This window comes from Anolis carolinensis, chromosome 4 (assembly GCF_035594765.1).
Source record: "Anolis carolinensis isolate JA03-04 chromosome 4, rAnoCar3.1.pri, whole genome shotgun sequence".
NCBI lineage: Eukaryota > Metazoa > Chordata > Lepidosauria > Squamata > Dactyloidae > Anolis > Anolis carolinensis.
Window position 1 is genome coordinate 92813912 of NC_085844.1, and position 21928 is coordinate 92835839.

The window sequence follows — 21928 nt, forward strand, 5'->3', positions numbered from 1 at the left end:
GTTGGTTTCTCCTACACACCAAACCAGTTTGGGCACAACAACATTCTTTTTCCATTGAAGCCATTTGCTCTTTCTTCCTTCTCCAACAGTATCATGGGTTCATACCAGTAATAAATTTCAAAAAGAGTTGTTATAACTTGAATAACCCATCTAAGTGTGCAAATAGACACGGTAAGAAGAACATCAAGCCTATCAGAGAAAATAAAAATAAAATGCAAGGTAACAACTTTAGTGAAGTCAGGAAGAACATTATAGATGGATCTGGCCCAAGTGATGGGTTTGTTAGCGCCCACTATTCAGTTAGTGACCTAAGAAGATTTCATACCAGACTTCTCAAATGGTTTCTATTACGGCATGTAATAGATCTGTTAATGTGTGTGTGTCAACTGCAAAAATAAGATGCGTGAAGCTTATTGGTTGAGCCATGTCTGGAGAGTTGGTTAAGCCTGGGATTTGTTGATACTGTTGCATTTCTGTTCAGCCTTGAGCTATGCAGGTGCAGAGTTTGAAGAGAGAAGCAATGCGAGACACACAGATTTTGAAGTGTGCTCTTGCTTCATAAACTGCTGAAGGGATTTATCCACCTGAACAAAGGAAAGACTATTTTAGATCTCTCATGAAAGGACGTTATGTGAGTTGGTGCAACTGATCACATCGTACATATGTTGTTCTGGATTTAAGAAGAATAAATTACTTGTTCTTTATTGTTCACCGGCATGGCACACACATATTTTCTTTTTCTGGCAAGGCAGTGTGTGGGCTGATCAAACGTAGAATACACATTTTGATTTTTCATTCCATCATAGTTTCTGCTACCACATCAGTTGGTAAATGGCGGAAAGAAAATATTATTTGACTCTTCCTGTTCAATAGACAGATGATTTAAAGTGGTGACTAGTGGATGACAATTTGAGTGCAGGAGTCCCAGTAAGGTTACAGACAATATTATAGTTATGACAGATGCAAGCCATTCAGGTTGGAGAGCACACTGTGGAAACGACAGTTTAGGAATCATTGAAAACATCGCACAAATGATACAATACAATTAAATGTTCCAGGCTGAAAGCAGGATGGCTTGCATTAATGAGATTCCATAGTGAAGGATCAAAACGTGTGTATACAGACAGAGGATATGCTATAAATCAATATGACAGAGGATATGCTATAAATCAAGGGGCTCTGATACCATTGCTCTAAATCACAGAGGCTGGAGTCCCGCCGTGGCGCAGCGGATTGAACCACTGAGCTGCTGAACTTGCTGACCGAAAGGTTGCTGGTTTGAATCCAGGGAGCGAGGTGCGCTCCCGCTGTTAGCCCCAGCTTCTGCCAACCTAGCAGTTCGAAAACATGCAAATGTGAGTAGATCAATAGGTACCGCTCTGGCAGGAAGGTAACAGCGCTCCATGTAGTTATGCTGGCCACATGACCTTGGAGGCGTCTACGGACAATGCTGGCTCTTCTGCTTAGAAATAGAGATGAGCACCAATCCCCAGAGTTGGACATGACTGGACTTCCAGGGAGAAACTTTACTTTTACCTTTACAGAGGCCAACTCACTGTTTTGTTGGGCTGAAAAGCATTTGGCAGAGTACATTTGAGGCAAATTGAATCTTTAGGCCATTTATTTAAACAGACATGCAGTTCACCCAGAGTCCTTCCACACAACCATATAACCCAAAATATCAAGGCAGAAAATCCCACAATATCTGCTTTGAACTGGGTTATCTGAGTCCACACTGTCATATTTTCCAGTTCAAAGCAGAAAACATGGGAAAAGCCAATTGGTGGGAAGCTGAAATCCTGCTCATATTTCTTTTAATAGCCTGCTATTTTTTATACCAGGAGCTGTGGCCTATACATAGCAGAAGAAGGAACTGGCAAAGGCACCTTTAAGGAGCCTTGGCCTAAGGAAAGACCTAAGGCCTGGGATCCGCCTTCCTGGGCGGAGCAGAGCCTGAGGCAAAGGAGAGGGAGCCTTCGAGGAGGAGAGCTGGAGGCCTTTGGGGAGCAGGCCGCGAGGGACGAGGTTAAAGGCTATTTATGGTCAAGGTTAAGGCAATTGTAACTTCCTGCCCATGGGGGAGAGTGGGGGGAGCCCAGTAGTAGCACTTGGGGGGTAATGTGGTGTGTCAGTGCCACTCTTTGGAGGCCTTGTAAGGGGAGCAACATGAGGGCCTTGTTCCCCTGTCAGACTGTTGCCTTCCATTCCATTTGCAGGCCCCAAATTGCAAGCACTGAGCACACCTAGAACTGGGTTGCTGTGATTTTTCCGGGCTGTATGGCCATGTTCCAGAAGCATTCCAGTTACCACTAACTCTGTGAAAACATTTCTGGACATTTTTGTAAGCCATGTTAATTAAATTCACCAGCTGTCTGTTCACAACAGGTGCAATGCCTGAGCAGGGTGTTAAAAGTGATACAGTAGAGTCTCACTTATCCAACATAAACGGGCCGGCAGAATGTTGGATAAGCGAATATGTTGGATAATAAGGAGGGATTAAGGAAAAGCCTATTAAACATCAAATTAGGTTATGATTTTACAAATGAAGCACCAAAACATCATGTTATACAACAAATTTGACAGAAAAAGTAGTTCAATATGCAGTAATGCTATGTAGAAAAAGTAGTTCAATATGCAGTAATGCTATGTAGAAAAAGTAGTTCAATACGCAGTAATGCTATGTAGTAATTACTGTATTTACGAATTTAGCACCAAAATATCATGATATATTGAAAGCATTGACTACAAAAATGCATTGGATAATCCAGAACGTTGGATAAACGAGTGTTGGATAAGTGAGATTCTACTGTATTTCTTCTCTGTTGCAGGCCATTTATGTTATAACTGTTAATAATTTGTGAAGTAATGCTGCATGAGATTTTTTATTCAGAGATATTGTCTTTGATTTCTGTATGGTCACTTTCAAGTACAGTAGAGTCTCACTTATCCAACATAAACGGGCCGGCAGAATGTTGGATAAGCGAATATGCTGGATAATTAGGAGGCATTAAGGAAAAGCCTATTAAACATCAAATTAGGTTATGATTTTACAAATGAAGCACCAAAACATCATGTTAGACAACAAATTTGGCAGAAAAAGTACAGTAGAGTCTTACTTATCCAAGCCTTGCTTATCCAAGCCTCTGGATAATCCAAACCATTTTTGTAGTCAATGTTTCCAATATATCGTGATATTTTGGTGCTAAATTCGTAAATACAGTAATTACAACATAACATTACTGCGTATTGAACTACTTTTTCTGTCAAATTTGTTGTATAACAGGATGTTTTGGTGCTTAATTTGTAAAATCAACCTAATTTGATGTTTAATAAGCGTTTCCTTGATCAGTCCTTATAATCCAAGATATTCGCTTATCCAAGCTTCTGCTGGCCCGTTTAGCTTGGATAAGTGAGACTCTACTGTAGTTCAATACACAGTAATGCTATGTAGTAATTACTGTATTTACGAATTTAGCACTAAAATATCACAATGTATTGAAAACATTGACTACAAAAATGCGTTGGATAATCCAGAACGTTGGATAAGCGAGTGTTGGATAAGTGAGACTCTACTGTATATATACTTACTTAGGAATAAAATGCAGACCTTTTTAGCAGTCAAAATAATTATGTAGTGGGAAATATTGGTAGTACACACCTATTCCTGTAACAATCAATCAAACAATTTCAGTTGTGCATTAGCAATATAATTTACATTAGATGATAATACTGCTGCTTGTATCAAGAATTGCAGTGCTACTCTATGAAGAAATTTGTCCACAATGTGAAAAAAAGTGAATATAGACAAAAAAAATGTTGTTGGCCAGAGCAACAACACATTCATTGTTGAGTTTTGAAACTTTGAAGAAGGTGGAATTCAACATGTAATATGTAATATAATGACATGTAATAAGTTCCAATCTGCAAAAGAGTGGTTATGAATTGAGTATTTAAGGAGTCAAACCTTTGTTGATTTTAGCCTTGATCATGGATGTAATGCTGCAGAAGGATGAACTCACAAAAGTCACATTCACACCACCATTGTACAAACAACGCTATCATTTTGTAAAACAGTTGGTGAGTGAACATAAGCCTAAAAAGGTTCGTACACATATCTCGGCAGAAATTTGCTTTTCTTTCTTTTTCTTTCTAATGCTGTGTGATAAAATAGTAGTAGTAACAACTCACTATTACACATTGGGTTAGATGTGCATTTCCATGAAGGAGTGGGGAGTGCATGGCCTCCAAATAAATTGCATGCGCACGCAAAGGTTAATACCAATAAAGGGGTAGTTGGATGAGTGGAATTCACTAAATGACTGACAAATAAGAATGAGTCTACGTTGCCAGTAGTAAAATCTCATATATGCTGTAGTAGTTAAAAGTTTACCAATGTTAAGTCAAAGTCAATTGGATATCTTTGAACCCATTACAAAATCTGTTGTTTAATACTGCATGTATTGCTTGTTAATTTATGCAGGTAGTCCTCGAGTTACAAACAGCTGACTTACAAAGGACTCATAGTTAAGAACGGGGGAGAGAAAACAGGAAGTGAATTTCACCTCTTAAGGGACATTCATTCCTGAAAGATCTATCATGGGGAAAAGGTATCTCCACTGAAGCTTTCTCACCAATCCTTGTTTCCACAACAGTCCAAATTCTTCAAAATCCAATTATCACATGAACAGAAAGTCAGGTGAAATCTTCAGGGGCATAAACAGCAAAACAAACATCACAGGGGTGTTAACCCTTCCCTAAGCTATCTGGCCCACCTTACCTGTTCGAATGTCTCTCTTCCTATGAACCGGTGAGAGCATTAAGATCTTCTGGGGTGGACCTGCTCTCGGTCCCACCCCCTTCGCAAGCACTGAAGCAGCAGTGACTGAAGAGCCTCGTAGCATTCCTCCGGAAGGTAAGCTTGTGAGGTCGTGGAGTCTAGGAGTGCTTTGATGAAGCGAGTGCTTTGGGTTGGTTGCAAGTGGGACTTGGTTTGACTCACAACAAGGCCCAGATCCTGAAGAAGACATAACATAGTATTTATGTCTTGGAGAAGACGTTCACGAATCTGAGCAACTAGAAGTCAGTCATCGATATAAGGGTACACCGTGATTCCCAGGAGTTGAAGGTGCACCGCCACCACTGCCATGCACTTAGTGAACACCCGTGGTGCAGTGGAGATCCCAAAGGGGAGAACTCTAAAACAAAAAGTTTGGTCCCCGATCATAAATGCCAAGTAGCGGTGGTGTTCCTCCGCAATGGCAACATGAAAATAAGCATCTTTTAGGTCTATGGTGGCGAACCACGCATCCCGAGAGAAGAGGAAGAATGGTGAAGAGTGTGACCATGCAAAACCACCATGAACGGATATGCCTGTTAAGGCCACTGAGGTCCATCTTTCATGGACATGAGAAAATATCTAGAAAAATAAGCTAAATGTGGATTCATCAAACATGAAGCTAGATCATTTGCCTTTGCCCCCCGCCCCTCCAAGCAGCTTTCTGTTGAATATCTTTCTACTGGGATCTATTTCATCCAATTGGTGTAGATGTGGATTCTGCTCTGCCTCATGCTAATTTTAAAAAACCTAGAATTAAATATCTGAGTACAGGCTTGTAGAAACAAGGATTGGGGATAAAGTTTCAGTGGAGAAATCTTTTCCCCATGATAACTCTTTCAGGAGTGAATTTCCCATCTTAGGGATAGATTTCTCTCACTTCCTGTTGTTGCACCCCGTTCGTAACTATGAATAATTTATAAATCAGATGTTTGTAACTTGGGACTGCCTATATTTCTCATATATGCATACACACAATATAATGAACTGAAGGTAATTCTAATTGGTAGGTAGCTGATTTGGGATGTTCCGAGTGCAAGCTGCTCTGGATGCTGAAATTCTGCAACTGCATTGAGGTGCTTGTGGGAGTAGATATCAGTGAAGAGGTGATGAAGGAAAAAATGTAAGTAAGAGAGATCTCCTATTTTCTGATTCCTAGAAATATCAGATAAATATAAATAAATTGCATTGGAAGAAGAGAAGAATATTGGGGGCATAATTTCCTACGATGTTGTGATTTGACACAACACTAAGCTACTCACTTATTTTCTAAGCGGGGTGTTTTCATTGCCATTAAAAGTACATTTTACATTTAAGAATATGGGTTTCAACAGATACTGCCTATAGTCAATATATAATTATTAAATGTTGCTTTCTTGGCAATTTATGTTTGAGTGAATTCCATCTAAATCACATTCTGTAGAATATAGTAAGTAAGACATTGAATCCATCATGAGAGAAAAATGCAATCAGTCCGAGAATAAATGTTTATGGTGAATATTTAGGGTTTGCTCTTGTATCATCATGATACATTTGAAAGAAGTGAAATTCTGGTTAGAGCCACTTCTGTCGATATTATTATCAAAAATTGTCTAATAGGTCTCAGGAGTGCTTTTCTCCTGCCAGAGTTTTTAGGCGTATCAGTACGTTTCATTCTCCTCCATTTTCTATTTTTTATCTAAAAAAATGTAAATGGTTTTGAGATAGTCTCAAAAAAAATTGTGTTGCTTTTCTTAAAAGTTAAATATGTAAAGATGTGCTTCAAAAATAATAAATATAGCTTATTTTTAACGGAAACGTTAAAACTCTACTGGGAAAAATATGGTCGTTAAGTGCGTAATTTCTTATACTTTCATATTTATGCTAGCATAATATAAAGAAAATAAGGGCAAAACTACTATCCTGCTTTTTCACTTAATTGAAAGTATGCTTCTTGCTGTGTGGATTTGATATACCTGCTGATTCTCTTGTCACCTCTGTCTATATTGCAGAGAAAAACTAAAGTTGCTGATTAGGATTAAAGTATGCAATAAGAAACACTTTCAAAAATCAGTCCTCTAGCTGCACTTTCCTGGCAGTTCTTTTGGGAAGAAATATTAGACGTTTAATCATGTCTTGCTTTTACAAACCTATTGCATAGTGATTGTCTTGGCTTGGAGTTATCTGAATTTGATGATTCCCAAGATACTAGAAGCAGTGTGGGAAAGATCTGGAGGAGGAATCAATGTCCTTTCATACTGTACAACTTGTTATTTGCTTCTAGGCATACGTTGTCTCCCCTTCCTGTTGACTACCTCCAGCCGAGTGAAAGATCTCTCACAGTTGTCCTCTATCGAGGTTCGGTTGCTCACAAAGACCCTTGTATGTTGGGCTTTGATATGATTACATGTATTGAATTGTGAGTATTTGAAATACAATATTTGTTTGGCTCTTAGAAAAAAGTAACTACAGATTTTCTTTAGAAAGCATACATATCTACAGAAGTAAAAATTAGTCATGTTCCTGCGATATATACTGCATCTCTTTCCTGTTTCTAATCAACTTTTCATGCTAGGCAAAATGGCACAAATTAATACACTTGAGGTTAGAGCCTAAATGTCCATACAGAGTAAATAATAATATGGGGGCAAATAACACTATGTAACATGATGTTTGTCCCTGGGTTATAAATGTTATAAATTTCCTAATTGGTTTTATCATAAAAACAGGGAAAAGGTTTATTAAACTTCAAAAACTTTGTTTTTGCGGGACATCCTGCAGCACATTTTGCTATAGTTTTTCAGTGAATATCTCATTGAGTCTCAACCAATTCAACAGCCACAAAAACAAAGTTTCTGGAGTATAACAATGACTTTCAAATTAAGTACCTCATAATTCAACAGGAAATAACACTTTCAAACCAGGAACAGAGTATTTTTTCAGATTTTGTTACATAGTGAGATGCAGTGAGGTAGAGAATTCATAGCTCAAGGGATGTGTAGATGAGAGAAGTCACATATTGGGAGAAAGTAAGCCTTACATGGAGCCTCCGGTGGCTCAGTGTGTTAAAGTGCTGAGCTGCTGAACTTGCAGACCGAAAGATCCCAGGTTCAAGTCCAGGGAGCGGAGTGAGCGCCTGCTGTTAAGCTCCAGCTTCTGCCAACCTAGAAGTTCGAAAACATGCAAATGTGAGTAGATCAATAGGTACCGCTCTGGCGGGAAGGTAACGGCGGTCCATGCAGTCATGCCGGCCACATGACCTTGGAGGTGTCTATGGACAACGCCGGCTCTTTGGCTTAGAAATGGAGATGAGCACCAACCCCCGGAGTCGGACACGACTGGAATTAACGTCAGGGGAAACCTTTACCTTTACCTTTTAAGCCTTACATACATGCATTTCCAGGCTTTATCTCAAGGGGCAGGAGTTGGTTGAGACATTGCTTAGAGGTAACAGTACTATGCTGAGTACATCAAAGAGCTAGCTATTATTATTAGATTCAAAGATGAAAATAGTTTTCAGTCTGAAAGATTTCTGAATGCAGTTTTAGAGCTGCTCATTTTAACTCTCACTGCAGTTTCATCAGATTGCTAATAGAGATGTATTTACTTGGCCAAGGACACAAAATCTTTGTAATTTGCTTTCAGAATAGAACACCTTGAGGCAAATGAATTAGAGACCTTTCCTGAAGTGGTATTTGGTTTTATGTCTCCAACTATGATTGTAATTAGCACACCAAATTCAGAATTTAATCCTTTACTTCAAACTGTAACCTTATTCAGACATCCAGATCACAAATTTGAATGGAATCGAGCACAATTTCAGAATTGGTGAGTTCAATCGATTTATAGCATATTTGTTATAACACATTAGTGGATTTTTTTTAGTATGGTATAGTGAGTATAAAACTGTAGCTAGCATTCATGATTTTAAATTTATTATAGATTTTTCCACTTCTTTCTACTGTATTTATTTTGGTAATGGCAATAGAAGGGGAAAAAATACAAAATCATTTCACTATTTTTAGACTAGCTATTTTATTCCTTTGTGGAAATTCCCAAACTTAAAAAAGGTATGCAGATTTTTGCAAACTATAAATCTGTATAGGAAAAAAATCTAGAAGACTACTCATTTGAAGATGTGGTAATTGGAGAATGTGCATTTGCCAATATACCAAAGGAATGTTTAATTTTAATAGTAACCCACTATCATGGTCATCCCAAATTCTATCTGATTAATGCTACTTTTGAAATCTCTTTGTCTATAGCAGGATTTCTTTAACTTTTTCAATCCACGACCCTGTTTTGTCTGAGAAATTTATATGCGACCCCAGATATTTGTATACAATACATATACAAATCCAACCTTTGCTGATAATAAAATATAAATTTATATTAAAACAATTTGGTATATTTTTAAGCAATCTTTCTGTGGAAAGAATTTAAAGGGAAACCAACTCTTATGGTTAATGCCTTCGTGGGCAGATATGTCAGCACAACGTTGAGATATTGAGGAAGGGAGAAGCATGAAGTACAGGTGGGATACTCTCAAGGCAAAATAGATGAAAGAGATGAAGACTCTGGTGCAGACTCTGCCTCTCTCACTGTGGCAAAGATCCAACAGGAGGAGAGGGGGGGGGGAAGGACAGATGCTTCCAGACTCCCAGGATGACAAGGGAATGAAAGACACCCCCCACCCCTGCATCCATATTCTCAGGAGGAGAGACCTACCTCCCATCTCAAATATTCCCAAGATGAAAAGGGAATGAGAGATGTTGGATATCATCCTGGACTACACAAGTCTCATCTATTAGCTATGTAGTGGATAGGTTAGAATGAGAGAAACCTCTCTCTATATTCCATGCATGCCTAGATATGCCTTTGCTGATTTCCCTCTGTTGCTTTCCTGTTTACATGCACTCCCCTCACCTTGTTGTTTCAGCAATGTGATCCTTCAGGGATGAGGTAACTTCCTCTATCTAGATTGGAATTTTTATTGCCCCAATGAGGCTCGGACCATGCGGTCAGTAGCCATATCTCTTCCTCCTTTGTCTTCACTCTAAGAAGGACACATTTTGCCACTCTCCTGGCAAAATGTAGCTATTTAGATATGTTTAATGTGTTGTCAAAGGTTTTCATGGCCGGGATAACAGAGTTGTTTTATGTTTTCCGGGCTGTATGGCCATGTTCTAGAAGTATTCTCTTCTGACGTTTCACCCACATCTATGGCAGGCATCCTCAGAGATTGTGAGGTATGGAGAAACTAAGCAAGGAAGGTTTATATATATCTGTGGAAAGTCCAGGGTAAGAGAATAACTCTTTGTCAGTTGGAGGCCAGCGTGAATGTTGTAGTTAATCACCTCCATTAGCATTGAATAGCTTCATCTCCTGGCTTCCTGCCTGGGGGCATCCTTTGTTCAGAGTTGTTAACTGCCCTTGACAAAATGTCCAGACTCTGGGGACAAGAGACAGGGCCTTCTCAGTGGTGGCTCCTCAGCTGTGGAACTCCCTCCCAAGTGATATCCGGCAGGCTCCATCCCTTCTGAGTTTTAGGAAAAAAGTAAAGACTTGGCGTTTGATGAGTGAATTCTGTTGGCTTGACTCGGTCCGGATTAAGGTTTATGTACAAGGTCTTGTGGACGAATGGCGAATTTTATAATGTATGGTTTTAAATCTATTTATTGTATTTTGTTAAATTATCTAATTGTTTTAATTGCTTATGTTTTATCTGTTTGTATTGTATATTGGCATTGAATTTTGCCAGATTGTGAGCCGCCCTGAGTGCCTTCGGGTGAGAAGGGTGGGATAGAAATGATGGAAATAAACAAATAAGAAGGGAAGGGAAAGATTTTATGGTTTTAACATGGATTGTTTAATGTTTAATACTGTTTTAATATTTGTATATTTGTAGCTTTTAAGTAGTATTTAAATGTTTTTAGTTGTGAGCATCCTTGAGTCTCCCTATGGAGAGATAAAGCGGGATATAAATAAATATAATAAAAATAAATAAATAAATAAGACTCAGACACACTCACAGGTGGGAGAGGTGCTCCATCCCTCCAACCGATAGGCCTCAAGACAGGTTCCCCAATAAACCCTTCTTCCACCTTGTTCCCTTCCCTTTTCTTTCTCTAAGGCAGTGGTTCTCAACATCTGGGTCCCCAGGTGTTTTGGCCTACAATTCACAGAAATCCCAACCACTTTACCAGCTGTTGGGATCTCTGGGAGTTGAAGGCCAAAATGTCTCGGGAGCCTCAGGTTGAGAACCACTGTTCTAAGGCAAGCAGAGATAACAAGGTTCCAGAAACGAGAAACACTGGCTCAGAAGAGGATTCTTCTTCCTTCCCTCCTCCCTCCCTTGCCTCCTCTTTGTTGGCTCCGTCCTCTCAGAAATTTGTCACGACCCCAACATAAAGCTATGGCAATCCTATTTGGGGTCGTGACCCACAAAAGAATCTTAGTTCTGTAGCACCCTATCTTCACTATGTCTTCACCTTTTTCACCTTCCCATATCTCAAGAATATTAGTACCTGCAAGCGTATTCATGTATGAGAAATGTTAACTTAGACTAGAGCAAGTTTACACATTGCTACCAAACCCCTTGTGCAGGAAACTATTTAACACCCTGAGGAAGGAATCTGTTCTTTTGCAAGTCAATGCATTTTGTTCCATTTTGCTAGAGCTATCCGCAACTGCTGTCCACGGCTTCTTTATGCAGGAAATCCAGAGGAGAAATGAAACAAGAGAGTTTTTATTCATTTTCTCAAACTGGCTTCATGTAAATGGAGGTGCTCCTAAGAATGTGAATACTTTCCTAGCAGTTTAATGCATGAGCTCATCAGTAAAGACGGTTTAAATAGGAAAGGAAGAACAGTCAACCCTTTTCTGAAATTGCCTCCTTGTTTTCCTTTCCTGGCTTGGTTTTCACAAGCAAAGGAACATTTGGCAGCACTCATGAAACTTTCAAGAATTAAGGATTCTCTAGTATGTGCTACTTGAGTTGCTTTCTGTCCCAGCATTCATACTCCCAGCCTGTGAATCATAACACAGTACAAATATTCAGGTATAGACTCCCCTCCCCTCCACCATTCTAGCGGTACAGTAGAGTCTCACTTAGCCAAGCTAAACGGGCCGGCAGAAGCTTGGATAAGCAAATATCTTGGATAATAAGGAGGGATTAAGGAAAAGCCTAATAAACATCAAGTTAGGTTATGATTTTACAAATTAAGTGGCAAAACATGTTATACAACAAATTTGACAGAAAAAGTAGTTCAATACGCAGTAATGTTATGTTGTAATTACTGAATTTACGAATTTAGCACCAAAATATCACGATATATTGAAAACATTGACTACAAAAATGGATTGGATTATCCAGAGGCTTGGATAAGCGAGGCTTGGACGAGTGAGACTCTACTGTATTTGAAATATGCTTGATAAGTAAGATAAATTTGATTTTTTGTCATATTTAGGGCCCAAGAAATTGCTGCTCGCTATGATTATATGGTGGAATTTACTGGGTTAGGAGTCCCACCTCCTGGAAAAGATGTTGGATTTTGTACACAAATAGGAGTGTTTGTGAGAAAATATCTAAAGCATGTGGAACCTAACATATGTGAGAAACATCAAGACCATGTTTATAAAACTGTAAGTAGATTGCTTTTGGGAGATGAAATTAATTTAGTACAGAGGAACAATTTTGTTAGAGAATTCAAAATGTTATGATACCAAATGAATTTTTTCTGATATTTTCTGATTTGCAGTAAGTATTAAATAATTTGGGGGTGTACATTCTATTAATTTTTAAATGAACTCCCAAACAGATGGCTTTTATGATATATGGACCAATGGCATGGAGACAAACTTGGGGATTTAAAATAACAGAATTTGGAAGCAATTTTTGCTGTTTTTTGAAATGACCTAAATAACGTCCCAGACTAACATTATTCAGGAAGGGAAAAGTCACTGATTGTACTTTGTTGCTAATAGGGGAAGTAAAACAATGGTCAGATATATATATGATCTCTTAAAGGATTACATAAACCTTTTAAGAACATGTTAGAAATGTCCTTATCAGAGGGCTAAATCAAGTGTTTGTCTTATCTAGAGTAAACATAGGGCATATTAATCACAGCCAATCAAATGGTGCACCTTCACTGTAGAATTAACGCAGTTTGATACCATTTTAACTGCCATGGCTCAATGTTGAATTGGTTGAGACTCTATGAGAAGTTCATTGAAAAACTATTGCAAAATGTGTTGCAGGGTATCCCGCAAAAACAAAGTTTTTGCAACTTTCCCCATGTTTTTCTGATAGAACCAATAAGGAAATGACATGCATAAACCAGGAACAAAAATCATGTTACATAGTGTTATCATTTCATTGAATAAAGGAGAGCAGAAAAGGGAATGGGTCAACTGGATTGGCATCCAGGGGCTTTCTAACAAATCTGCCAAACCCCTGATGTCTCTATCGCCAAGTCACCAAAGGTCTGTCCACAGCTACCCCGTTTCCCCCAAAATAAGACCTACCCTGAAAGTAAGACCTATCATGATTTTTCCTGAGGATGCTTGAAATAGAAGCCCTATTTCAAAAATAAGCCATAGATATCGTTCATTTAAAATGTCAGTTCGGAAAAATAAGACTGCCCCTGAAAACAAGCCCTAACACATCTTTTGGAGCAAAAATTAATATAAGATCCTATATTATTTTGGGGAAAACTGGGTACTTCCAGAGCTACCTGGACAGGTATCATAAGTACCTGTCCCAGGAATGGTACATGACTCCAATAATTTATTTATTTACGATATTTCTATCCCGCCTTTCTCAATCCTGAAGGGGACTCAAGGCGGCTTTACATATAGGCAGCTATTCGATGCCTTAAAAACAATACAAAATTAAAATGGACATTTAAAATAGAATAATAAAATACAATTAAAACAGAGACATTTAGAAACCATACAATCACAATTAATCACATGATCCACAAGCAATAATGTTAAGTTATTATACTGCAAACAATATACAAAATAGTTGGAGGTGCAGTAAGGAAACTGGGACTTATATGCATTTATGGTGGGAATGTGAAAAAAATTTAAAAATTGGGAAGACGTATTTGTTGAAATTAATGACATACTATCGATTAATCTACAAAAACATCCAACTGTAGTACTTCTATTAATGTTTGGAGATATAAAATTAAAATGGCAAAAAAAACCCCAGGGAACTGCATCTCCCAAATGTCATGGTCAAGCCCCCTCAAACCCAGCCAGTATTCAAAATTGGGCATATCAGGCCTGCATGCCAAGCTTGGTCCAGATTCATCTTCGGTGGGGGTCACAGTATTCTCTGGAAGTGGGAACCAATAGGAAATCAGTCGCAAATATACTCGCCCACATACATATATACAAACATACAGTAGAGTCTCACTTATCGAAGACTCGCTTATCCAAGGTTCTGGATTATCCAAGGCATTTTTGTAGTCAATGTTTTCAATATATCATATTTTGGTGCTAAATTTGTAAATACAGTAATTACAACATAACATTACTGCGTATTGAACTACTTTTTCTGTCAAAATTGTTGTATAACATGGTTTGGTGCTTAATTTGTAAAATCATAACCTAATTTGATGTTTAATAGGCTTTTCCTTAATCCCTCCTTATTATCCAAGAGATTTGCTTATCTAAGGTACTGCCGGCCCGTTTAGCTTGGATAAGTGAGACTCTACTGTACATAAATTCACTATTATTATGCTATATGTATGTATGTATAGCCCAGTGGTTCCCAACCTTTAGGCCTCAAGGTGTTTTGGACTTCAGCTCCCACACTTCCTAACAGCTGTTAAGCTGGCTGGGATTTCTGGGAGTTGAAGTCCAGCACACCTGGAGGCCCAAAGGTTGGGAACCATTGGTATAGATAGATAGATAGATAGATAGATAGATAGATAGATAGATAGACAGACAGACAGACAGACAGACAGACAGACAGACAGACAGACAGACAGACAGACAGACAGACAGACAGACAGACCGACCGACCGACCAGTAGATTACCTTATCTCTGTTAAAGAGAGAACACTTCGGTTGAGCTCTTCTATCCTTGAATTGTGTTATATGTTGGATTCCCCCCCCCATGTCAAAGGTTTTCAAAGTCGTGTATCCAAGCCTTAAAGAGGAGAAGTACTTGCGGAATGCAGTAGTGAATGAAGTACATCGGACAGCAGAAATAATTGCAAGGAGACTATGGAACCAAAGATGGTCTCAATATAAAAAGCATTATAATGACCCTGTGGAAACAGAACCCCAATTCCAATCACATCGTTGTTTCCGAAATTATTTGGAGTATCTTTCTGTACCGGAACCTGACAGTGCAAGTATTCAGCCCTTTATGAATGGAAACACAGCTCACATACCCCTTGTAAAAATATTTTCTTTTCCCAAAGTGAAGCAACTTTGTGGGAATTATGAAACACTTCGGAGGTTTGTAGCTGGCAACATTGCACTGAGCAGTGATGAGTCTGCAGTGGTGATAGTCACTGATTATGAAGATGACGAGCAGAAGGATTTCGCAGATATGTCTTAAAATACTTGTACTTGTTCATTATTAGAAGAAATGTTAATAGAACACAGGTAATAATAATAATAACAATAATAATAATAATACTTTATTCTTCTATCCTGCCACCATCTCCCCGGGGCGGCTAACATGGGGCAGAGCCCAACACAGAAACAAGAATAACAAAACACATATCAATGACTAAAAACAATAGTACAACAATCAAGTAAAATAATCAGTTAAAAACATACCATATAGTAAAACATAAAATGACCAAGCAAGTTAAGGCAATAATATCAACATCACCACTATGGATAAAAGGGTCGAACTCAAGAATGCATAGTTCCAAGGGCTTTTGATAAAGTGCATTGACAAGTGTCAGGGAGGCAGTTGAGATAATGTGGGGTAGGATAAATAGGAAGGAAAATAAAGTGCTGGATAATATGCATAAGTTATAGGGGACTGTCAAATTGGTGGTTATTTAAACACATGCTGGCAGTGCCATGTCTTCAGCTGTTTGATAAAGACAGACAGGGTTGGGGCCAGTCTAATCTCCCTACGAAGGGAGTTCCAGAGCTGAGGGGCCACTACAGAGAAGGCCCTCTTCCTCGTTCCAGCAAGCCATGCCTGCGATAGTGACGGGAATGGGAGGAGGGCCTTCCTTGAAGATCCAAGAGATTGTGCAGGTTCATAGGGGGAAAGGTGGTCGCAAAGGTAAACGGGTCCCAAACCGTTTAGGGCTTTATAGGAAATTACCTGCACCTTGAATTGGGACCGGAAAATGACCAGCAGCCAGTGGAGCTCCTTGAACAGAGGAGTTGATCGCTTCCTGTAAGTTGCTCCAGTTAGTAGTCTGGCTGCCGATCGTTGAATAAGTTCTAGTTTCCAGGCCATCTTCAAGGGCAGCCCCACGTAGAGTGCATTGCAATTAATTTATCCTGGAGGTAACTAAGGCATGGACCACCATGGCCAAGTCAGGTAGGTAACAATTCAAAACAATGACTTGCATCTCAAACTAATCACTGCCTCTTTGCTTTGAAGTAGACTGTAATTATCCACATTATTTTCACTATGAAGTTGGACTTGTTTTCATTTGATCTCACTTTCACAGCAATGCAAATCATTGGCAACTACTTTTCACTGTATGTGTCTGATAACAGAAAATGGTAATGTTCATTAACTTTATTTTACTGAAAGAAATTGGTTATTTTAAAGAGCTCTTACAAACAAGAGTTTGTACGATGTCTTAATACCATTTAAGTTTCAATGTGGCAGTAAGCTTTGTTCCACAAACTAAAAATAGCTGTAATTGTGCCCCACCCCCCAAAATGGGCTTCTTCGATGCAATGTTTGTGTTACTCTTTCCTTGCGCAGTACAGATATTCATTTGTAAATTTTAACAACACGCAACTAGTGATAAAAAGAGTGTTTGAACTTGCGATTTTGAGCCAGGAGGTGGCGTGCTCTCTTGCAACAAACAGTAATATTGCTTTTTCTAAGTAATGAGGTGAAAAAACTGCTGCTAATCCAGGCCATGCACCCTAATAAAAATGAGGTGTCTTGATTATTTGCATTTTTCAAAAGATGCATCCAGAAAAAAGGAATAAAGGTCTACTCGTATCTTGTCCCATATCATCTACCAATAAAATGTGCAAACGGGCACACGTGTTGGCACTAATAGCAGAGCTATATAGAAGGAAGATTTTCATTTTCTGAATTACAAATTATTGCAAGAGTAAGCTGAACCCACACATCAATGTGGGATAGGGGAAACACTTCTTTAACCAGAGAGAACACCTCTTTAAGAATCTGCGTTGTTCAGGGCCACTCTACGGCCAACTGTTGACAGAAGTTAGCCATAGAGTCACCTTGAAGGACCTAGAGAGAAAACATTGATCAAATAAAAAAAAAGTTAGCCTTGCAAATGTGTAGGTCTGGCTGAATATTATCTTCCAGACTGGTCTTCCAAGGCCTTGCATATTTTAATATTAAAGCCCTTTCATTTTCCTGGAATCTTCTAACTGTGCTTAACGTGCTTTATTTTATCTGCTTGAAAATGTTGTTTTTATATGTATTTAATTTTGTTTATTATTTGTTCTTTGGGCTTGGCCCCGTGTTAGCTACCCTGAGTCCCTACGGGGAGATGGTCGCAGGATAGAAAAATAAAGTATGATTATTATTATTATTAGCTGTAGTGTAAACATTTTAGGAAATGGGTAAAGAAAACCCCATAGGAGATTTGTATTGTGAACTAATAATATCAAAGAGGTTTAAAGAAAAATATTGCTGAAGAGCTTAGATTGAAAATATTGATTTAATTCATAACCTCTTATGAAAGAAATGCAAAGAAAATTCTTTTTCTGCTTGAATTGTACAAAAGTGTAGAGCTTGTCTGTCCCTTTTTATGTTACAACCACAAGTATCTTTCTTTGGTTCTTTTCTTAAGAAATCACAAATAAAGGTTGAAGACAAAAACTTTTATTGAATTCGTAAGACCACTTTGTATGTCTAATACAGTACTTACGTTTTTTTTAAAAATGGACTTTACTAAAAAGTGATTTGCATTATCACTGTACATTTTACACAAAATTAATGCCACACATAAACATGAAGGTCATTTCCCAGGTCTCAAGGACACTACTGGAGTCACTTCATAGAAACAGTTTAGTTGACAAAAGTGCATGATAGTTATTCAGACAAGTAATAGAATTTGCACATGGAATTTAAAGAAAAACTCACCAGTGATGAACATAAAAGGTAAATTCTCATATGGCAAGCTTAAAATTAAAATAAGTGTACTTTCAGTGGGACTGACCCCTCACTTGAGTTATATGCAGGAGCTCTATGTAGATTATGGAATATCTTGGTAACTAATTTGTTGCACTGATTAAGACATCATATAATAATAGTTGTTTTATCCCCTGTATTTTTTCCTCATGCCCACGTCTTTTCAGGTGTACCATCATTCAGGACTGACAGTTTTCAGAATTAGAACATTCAATAAATTCACACTACTTTAGTGGCTTTTTAAAAAGTTCAACAGCAAGCTCAGTATACAGTTCAAAATAAATGTGCATTTTTCCTATTACATTTGTAGCAGCTTAAAAAAATTAATTTCTACTTACTCTCAATTAAGAGAAGTTCAAACAAAATAAAATACTGTATAAAGCATCATGGAGGTTATTTCTAGTACCATAATAAATAATAGTTCTCATTTTAACAGTTAATGTCTATGATTCAAGCAGATGGGAAAAGAGTTAATGATACATAAAATATTTTTTTAGCATTAAAAATAATTGCTACTTAAGCCATCATATTTCTTCAAGGACCCTAATTCCTGGGAACCACTAAACATGAAATGTTCTGCTTAGAGCAGTTAAAAATAGTGGAAATCTTACTCAAAGTTTTCCTGAAACATATCAATTCTAGTAATTAAATTCGATGACATCTGAAGCCAGATTTTAATCAATGCTTGGTACGTCTCTAAATTATTTGCAGTCTTTTCACCCCCAAATATAAAATCCCTTTTACAAATATAAATAAGCTGTTTTAGCTATCAGAAAATATAACTGAAGCTGTTGCGCAGCAATTTCATTTGTACATATTTCTGTATGGTAGTGACAATTTCACCAGGAACATGTATTGGCAAAAGCTCCATTGTAATCTATCTTAAGAGTAGCTCAGTGATATAATGGGTAGAAATGAGACTCAAATTAAGACTCAGCTAAAAGCAAGCCATTTACACACGTGAAGATTCCACATAGCTGGTATTGCATTTTAATTATGCTTATTTAATGCACTGGCTATACATCAGCAGTGTAGAATTTAAGAATCATTAGATCATATACTTTAAGATAAATGGGGCAAATATTTTTAACTGAAAAGTATACTTGTGTAGAGAAATGGGAGACAATCCTCAAGAAGAGAGCTTTTGGATGAGAGTTATGAAAATGGCTAAATAAGGTGCTTCTTTGGATAGCTTAAACTAACAGCAGTTCTACTGAACTGCTTGCTGGTCGTTCTTAGCTTCATAAAAGACAGTTCAGAACATTTCCCAAGACAAGGCACTCTTTCAAATGTTAAACAATTCGACTTGATATTCGGTGAGGTAAGCATACTATTGTATGCACCAAGCTTTTCACTATAAACCCTCCAATGAAAGCAGTTTTCACTCAGCATTGATGATTTTTAGTTTTTGGTATCGTCCAAATGTCAGCCACTACACCTTGTAATTTCTAAAGCTAATTCTAAGGGGCCACAATGTTGGCATTGAAAGCTATACTGTAAACAGTAAGTTATAATATGCACGTATCTTACTTCATTCAGAGCTACTCACTCATCTTAAAGTGGTCATCTTGTCCTTCTCACGTGCAGCTCAGCTTAAAATTACAGTAATACATAGCAATATTTTTTATTAATTCCCCCAAGCATAGTTAGCTCAGTAACTTTCTTGGAGCCGCATGCATGATTTTGTATTGATTCTGTTTTGACTGTGATAAGTCTACTATAAAAGATAATTATAGTGTTTAAAATTACTGAAATTGGTGACAAATTGATCTTTTACATTTGGGGGCGTAACAAAAACCAAGCTGGATCAAAAACCAAACTGGTCTACTGCATGAGTTTCCATATGCTGACAATGAAAGTAAACATACTATTCTCAGTTAAATTACGTGTCCTACCTCCCCTAAAGGTGATTCAATTTACATATGTAACAAATCCATCTACAGGTCCACAATGTCTGACAAATTATTAGAAGAAAACTGTCATTCACCACAGGTAGGTACAGAGGAGGGCATTTCAGTATGAAGACCCCAAACTGACAACTCAGGTCAATGTAAACTGACAGACATTTCAGAAGAGCCCATCTTCAGTAATGTAGAAAAGCAAGAAAGTGCTGGAATTCCAAGGGTTCTATCATTTAATAACAGTTCTAGCGTTTAATCACTACTTGTTCATATGCTCCTGATCCAACTCTGGAAAAAAAGGGGAAAAGTTAAAAGCGGGAAGCAAATAATAGAACAGTATCTTATATTCATACATACAGCAAAAAGCGGATGTCACGACTAAAGTGTCTCCTGTCAAAATCCTCAACCTACATCAAGCAGAAATGCATGCTGAAACATTACGCTTTATGTCAAAGTGAGGGGAAGCTAATGAAGTAAAGGGGTGGAGTGGAACTCACAATGTCAAATGTAATAACATTCATTTTTATTTTTCAAATGGAATGAGACGACATGTTTTGCTGTTGATTTTAGCAGTGGTCATGTGAATCTTTGTAAGTTCTGTGCTCAGTATATTAACTAAGGACCCCATCCTGTGAGGCTAAATTGGGCATGGGTAAACTTCGGCCATCCAGGTGCTTTGGACTTCAACTCCCACAATTCCTAACAGCCTACCAGCTATTAGGAATTGTGGGAGTTGAAGTCCAAAACACCTGGAGGGCTGAAATTTGCCCATGCCTGGGCTCAATTGTAAAGTTGCATGTAACAAGAGATGTTACTGCAGAAGGGAACTCAGGCCAAAATCCATTCCTTTTGAGTGCCCAGTGAGCAGCTAAGAGGATGTTGTTTTCAGAACTACATTTAAAGACTCGTTCTAGTCTAATCTTTTTAATTTGTGCATTAAACATTTTTAATCTGTGTTTGTTGTACATGGCCTTGGAGAGCCTGTTGGACTCTGCATAACCCAATGCTGTAAGGAAGCAAATAAATAGTTTTAAGCAAATGCCTACAATAGTTAATTTCTCAAAAATACATGCTTGTATATACTGATTTAGTTTAATTCTACTGCATTAAATGGAAACGTATTAACCTTCTATAGATTTCCCTGGAATTTAAATCCAATTAACTTCAATCCAATTATTTAAACTTAGCCTTGCCCACACCCTGCCACACATAACCAGTATGTTTCCTGCCAAAACCAAGGAAGGCAAACAAGGCAGGGGAGGAATCAGTTCTCAATGACCACTTGAAAAGCTAGCTATAGGTAAGCAACTTGTTCTTTTTTGTAATCGCCGTGACTCACACAAGTGGGAGAGTCTGGCAAGCTACTAATAGTAGGAAGGAGTGCAGAAAAAGCACACCAATGTAAGTACTACCTGTTATCTTGTGATCAGTTTATAGTGTGAAATGAAGGTCAAAGGCTGGGACCAGGTAGCAGTTTTACAGATATCGTGCAGAGATATGGCTCTCACAAAGGCCACTGATTCAGCTCTTTACTTGGACAGGAGGCTGCTACGGCTAGTTCACTGACCAGATAAATTGTTGCTGCAACCCACTTGCACTATGTTGGGTTAAAACAGGAAGTCCTTTTTTGTGTGACATAGCCAAGTTCTGCATCCTTTGAGAAGTTGAGCATTCAACATAAAAGGTCAGTGCTTGACACACATCCAACTGTGAAAAGATTGCTTCAGGTCAGATGTAGGATTTTGCAAAAAAGCTGGGTGGGTGATGTTCTGATTTGGATGAAAGTTAGATGCCACCTTTGAGAAAAAGGAAATGACTGGACTTTGTCCTTATAAAATTGAAGGTAGGAGTGATCCATCCACAAGGCACAGA

At 38.1% G+C, this 21928-nt stretch overlaps 2 protein-coding genes across 9 annotated transcripts in view; one reads left to right on the forward strand and one right to left on the reverse strand.

Annotated features, from left to right (window-relative positions):
• Positions 1-498: 498 nt before the first annotated feature.
• Positions 499-17854, forward strand: henmt1 (HEN methyltransferase 1). 8 transcript variants are annotated; one of them, XM_062980800.1, is made up of 7 exons: positions 499-631; positions 3980-4101; positions 5845-5957; positions 7098-7232; positions 8459-8641; positions 12283-12457; positions 14955-17854. In XM_062980800.1, exons 2-7 carry the CDS (start codon positions 3988-3990, stop codon positions 15393-15395), a joined length of 1161 nt encoding a protein of 386 aa, XP_062836870.1. In that variant the 5' UTR covers positions 499-631; positions 3980-3987; the 3' UTR covers positions 15396-17854. The 8 variants fall into 8 exon arrangements, with proteins under 8 accessions (XP_062836870.1, XP_062836871.1, XP_062836872.1 ...); XM_062980801.1 differs by lacking the exon at positions 499-631 and adding an exon at positions 1391-2048 and having other exon boundaries at positions 3980-4077; XM_062980802.1 differs by lacking the exon at positions 499-631 and adding an exon at positions 1391-2025 and having other exon boundaries at positions 3980-4077.
• The window catches only part of eeig2 (EEIG family member 2), a 38336-nt gene continuing 34238 nt past the window's right edge, over positions 17831-21928 (reverse strand). Inside the window, exon 11 of the mRNA XM_003223599.4 lies at positions 17831-20344. Coding sequence (XP_003223647.1) covers positions 20302-20344 — 43 coding nt within the window. The 3' untranslated portion in view covers positions 17831-20301. The remainder of the gene's footprint in view (positions 20345-21928) is intronic.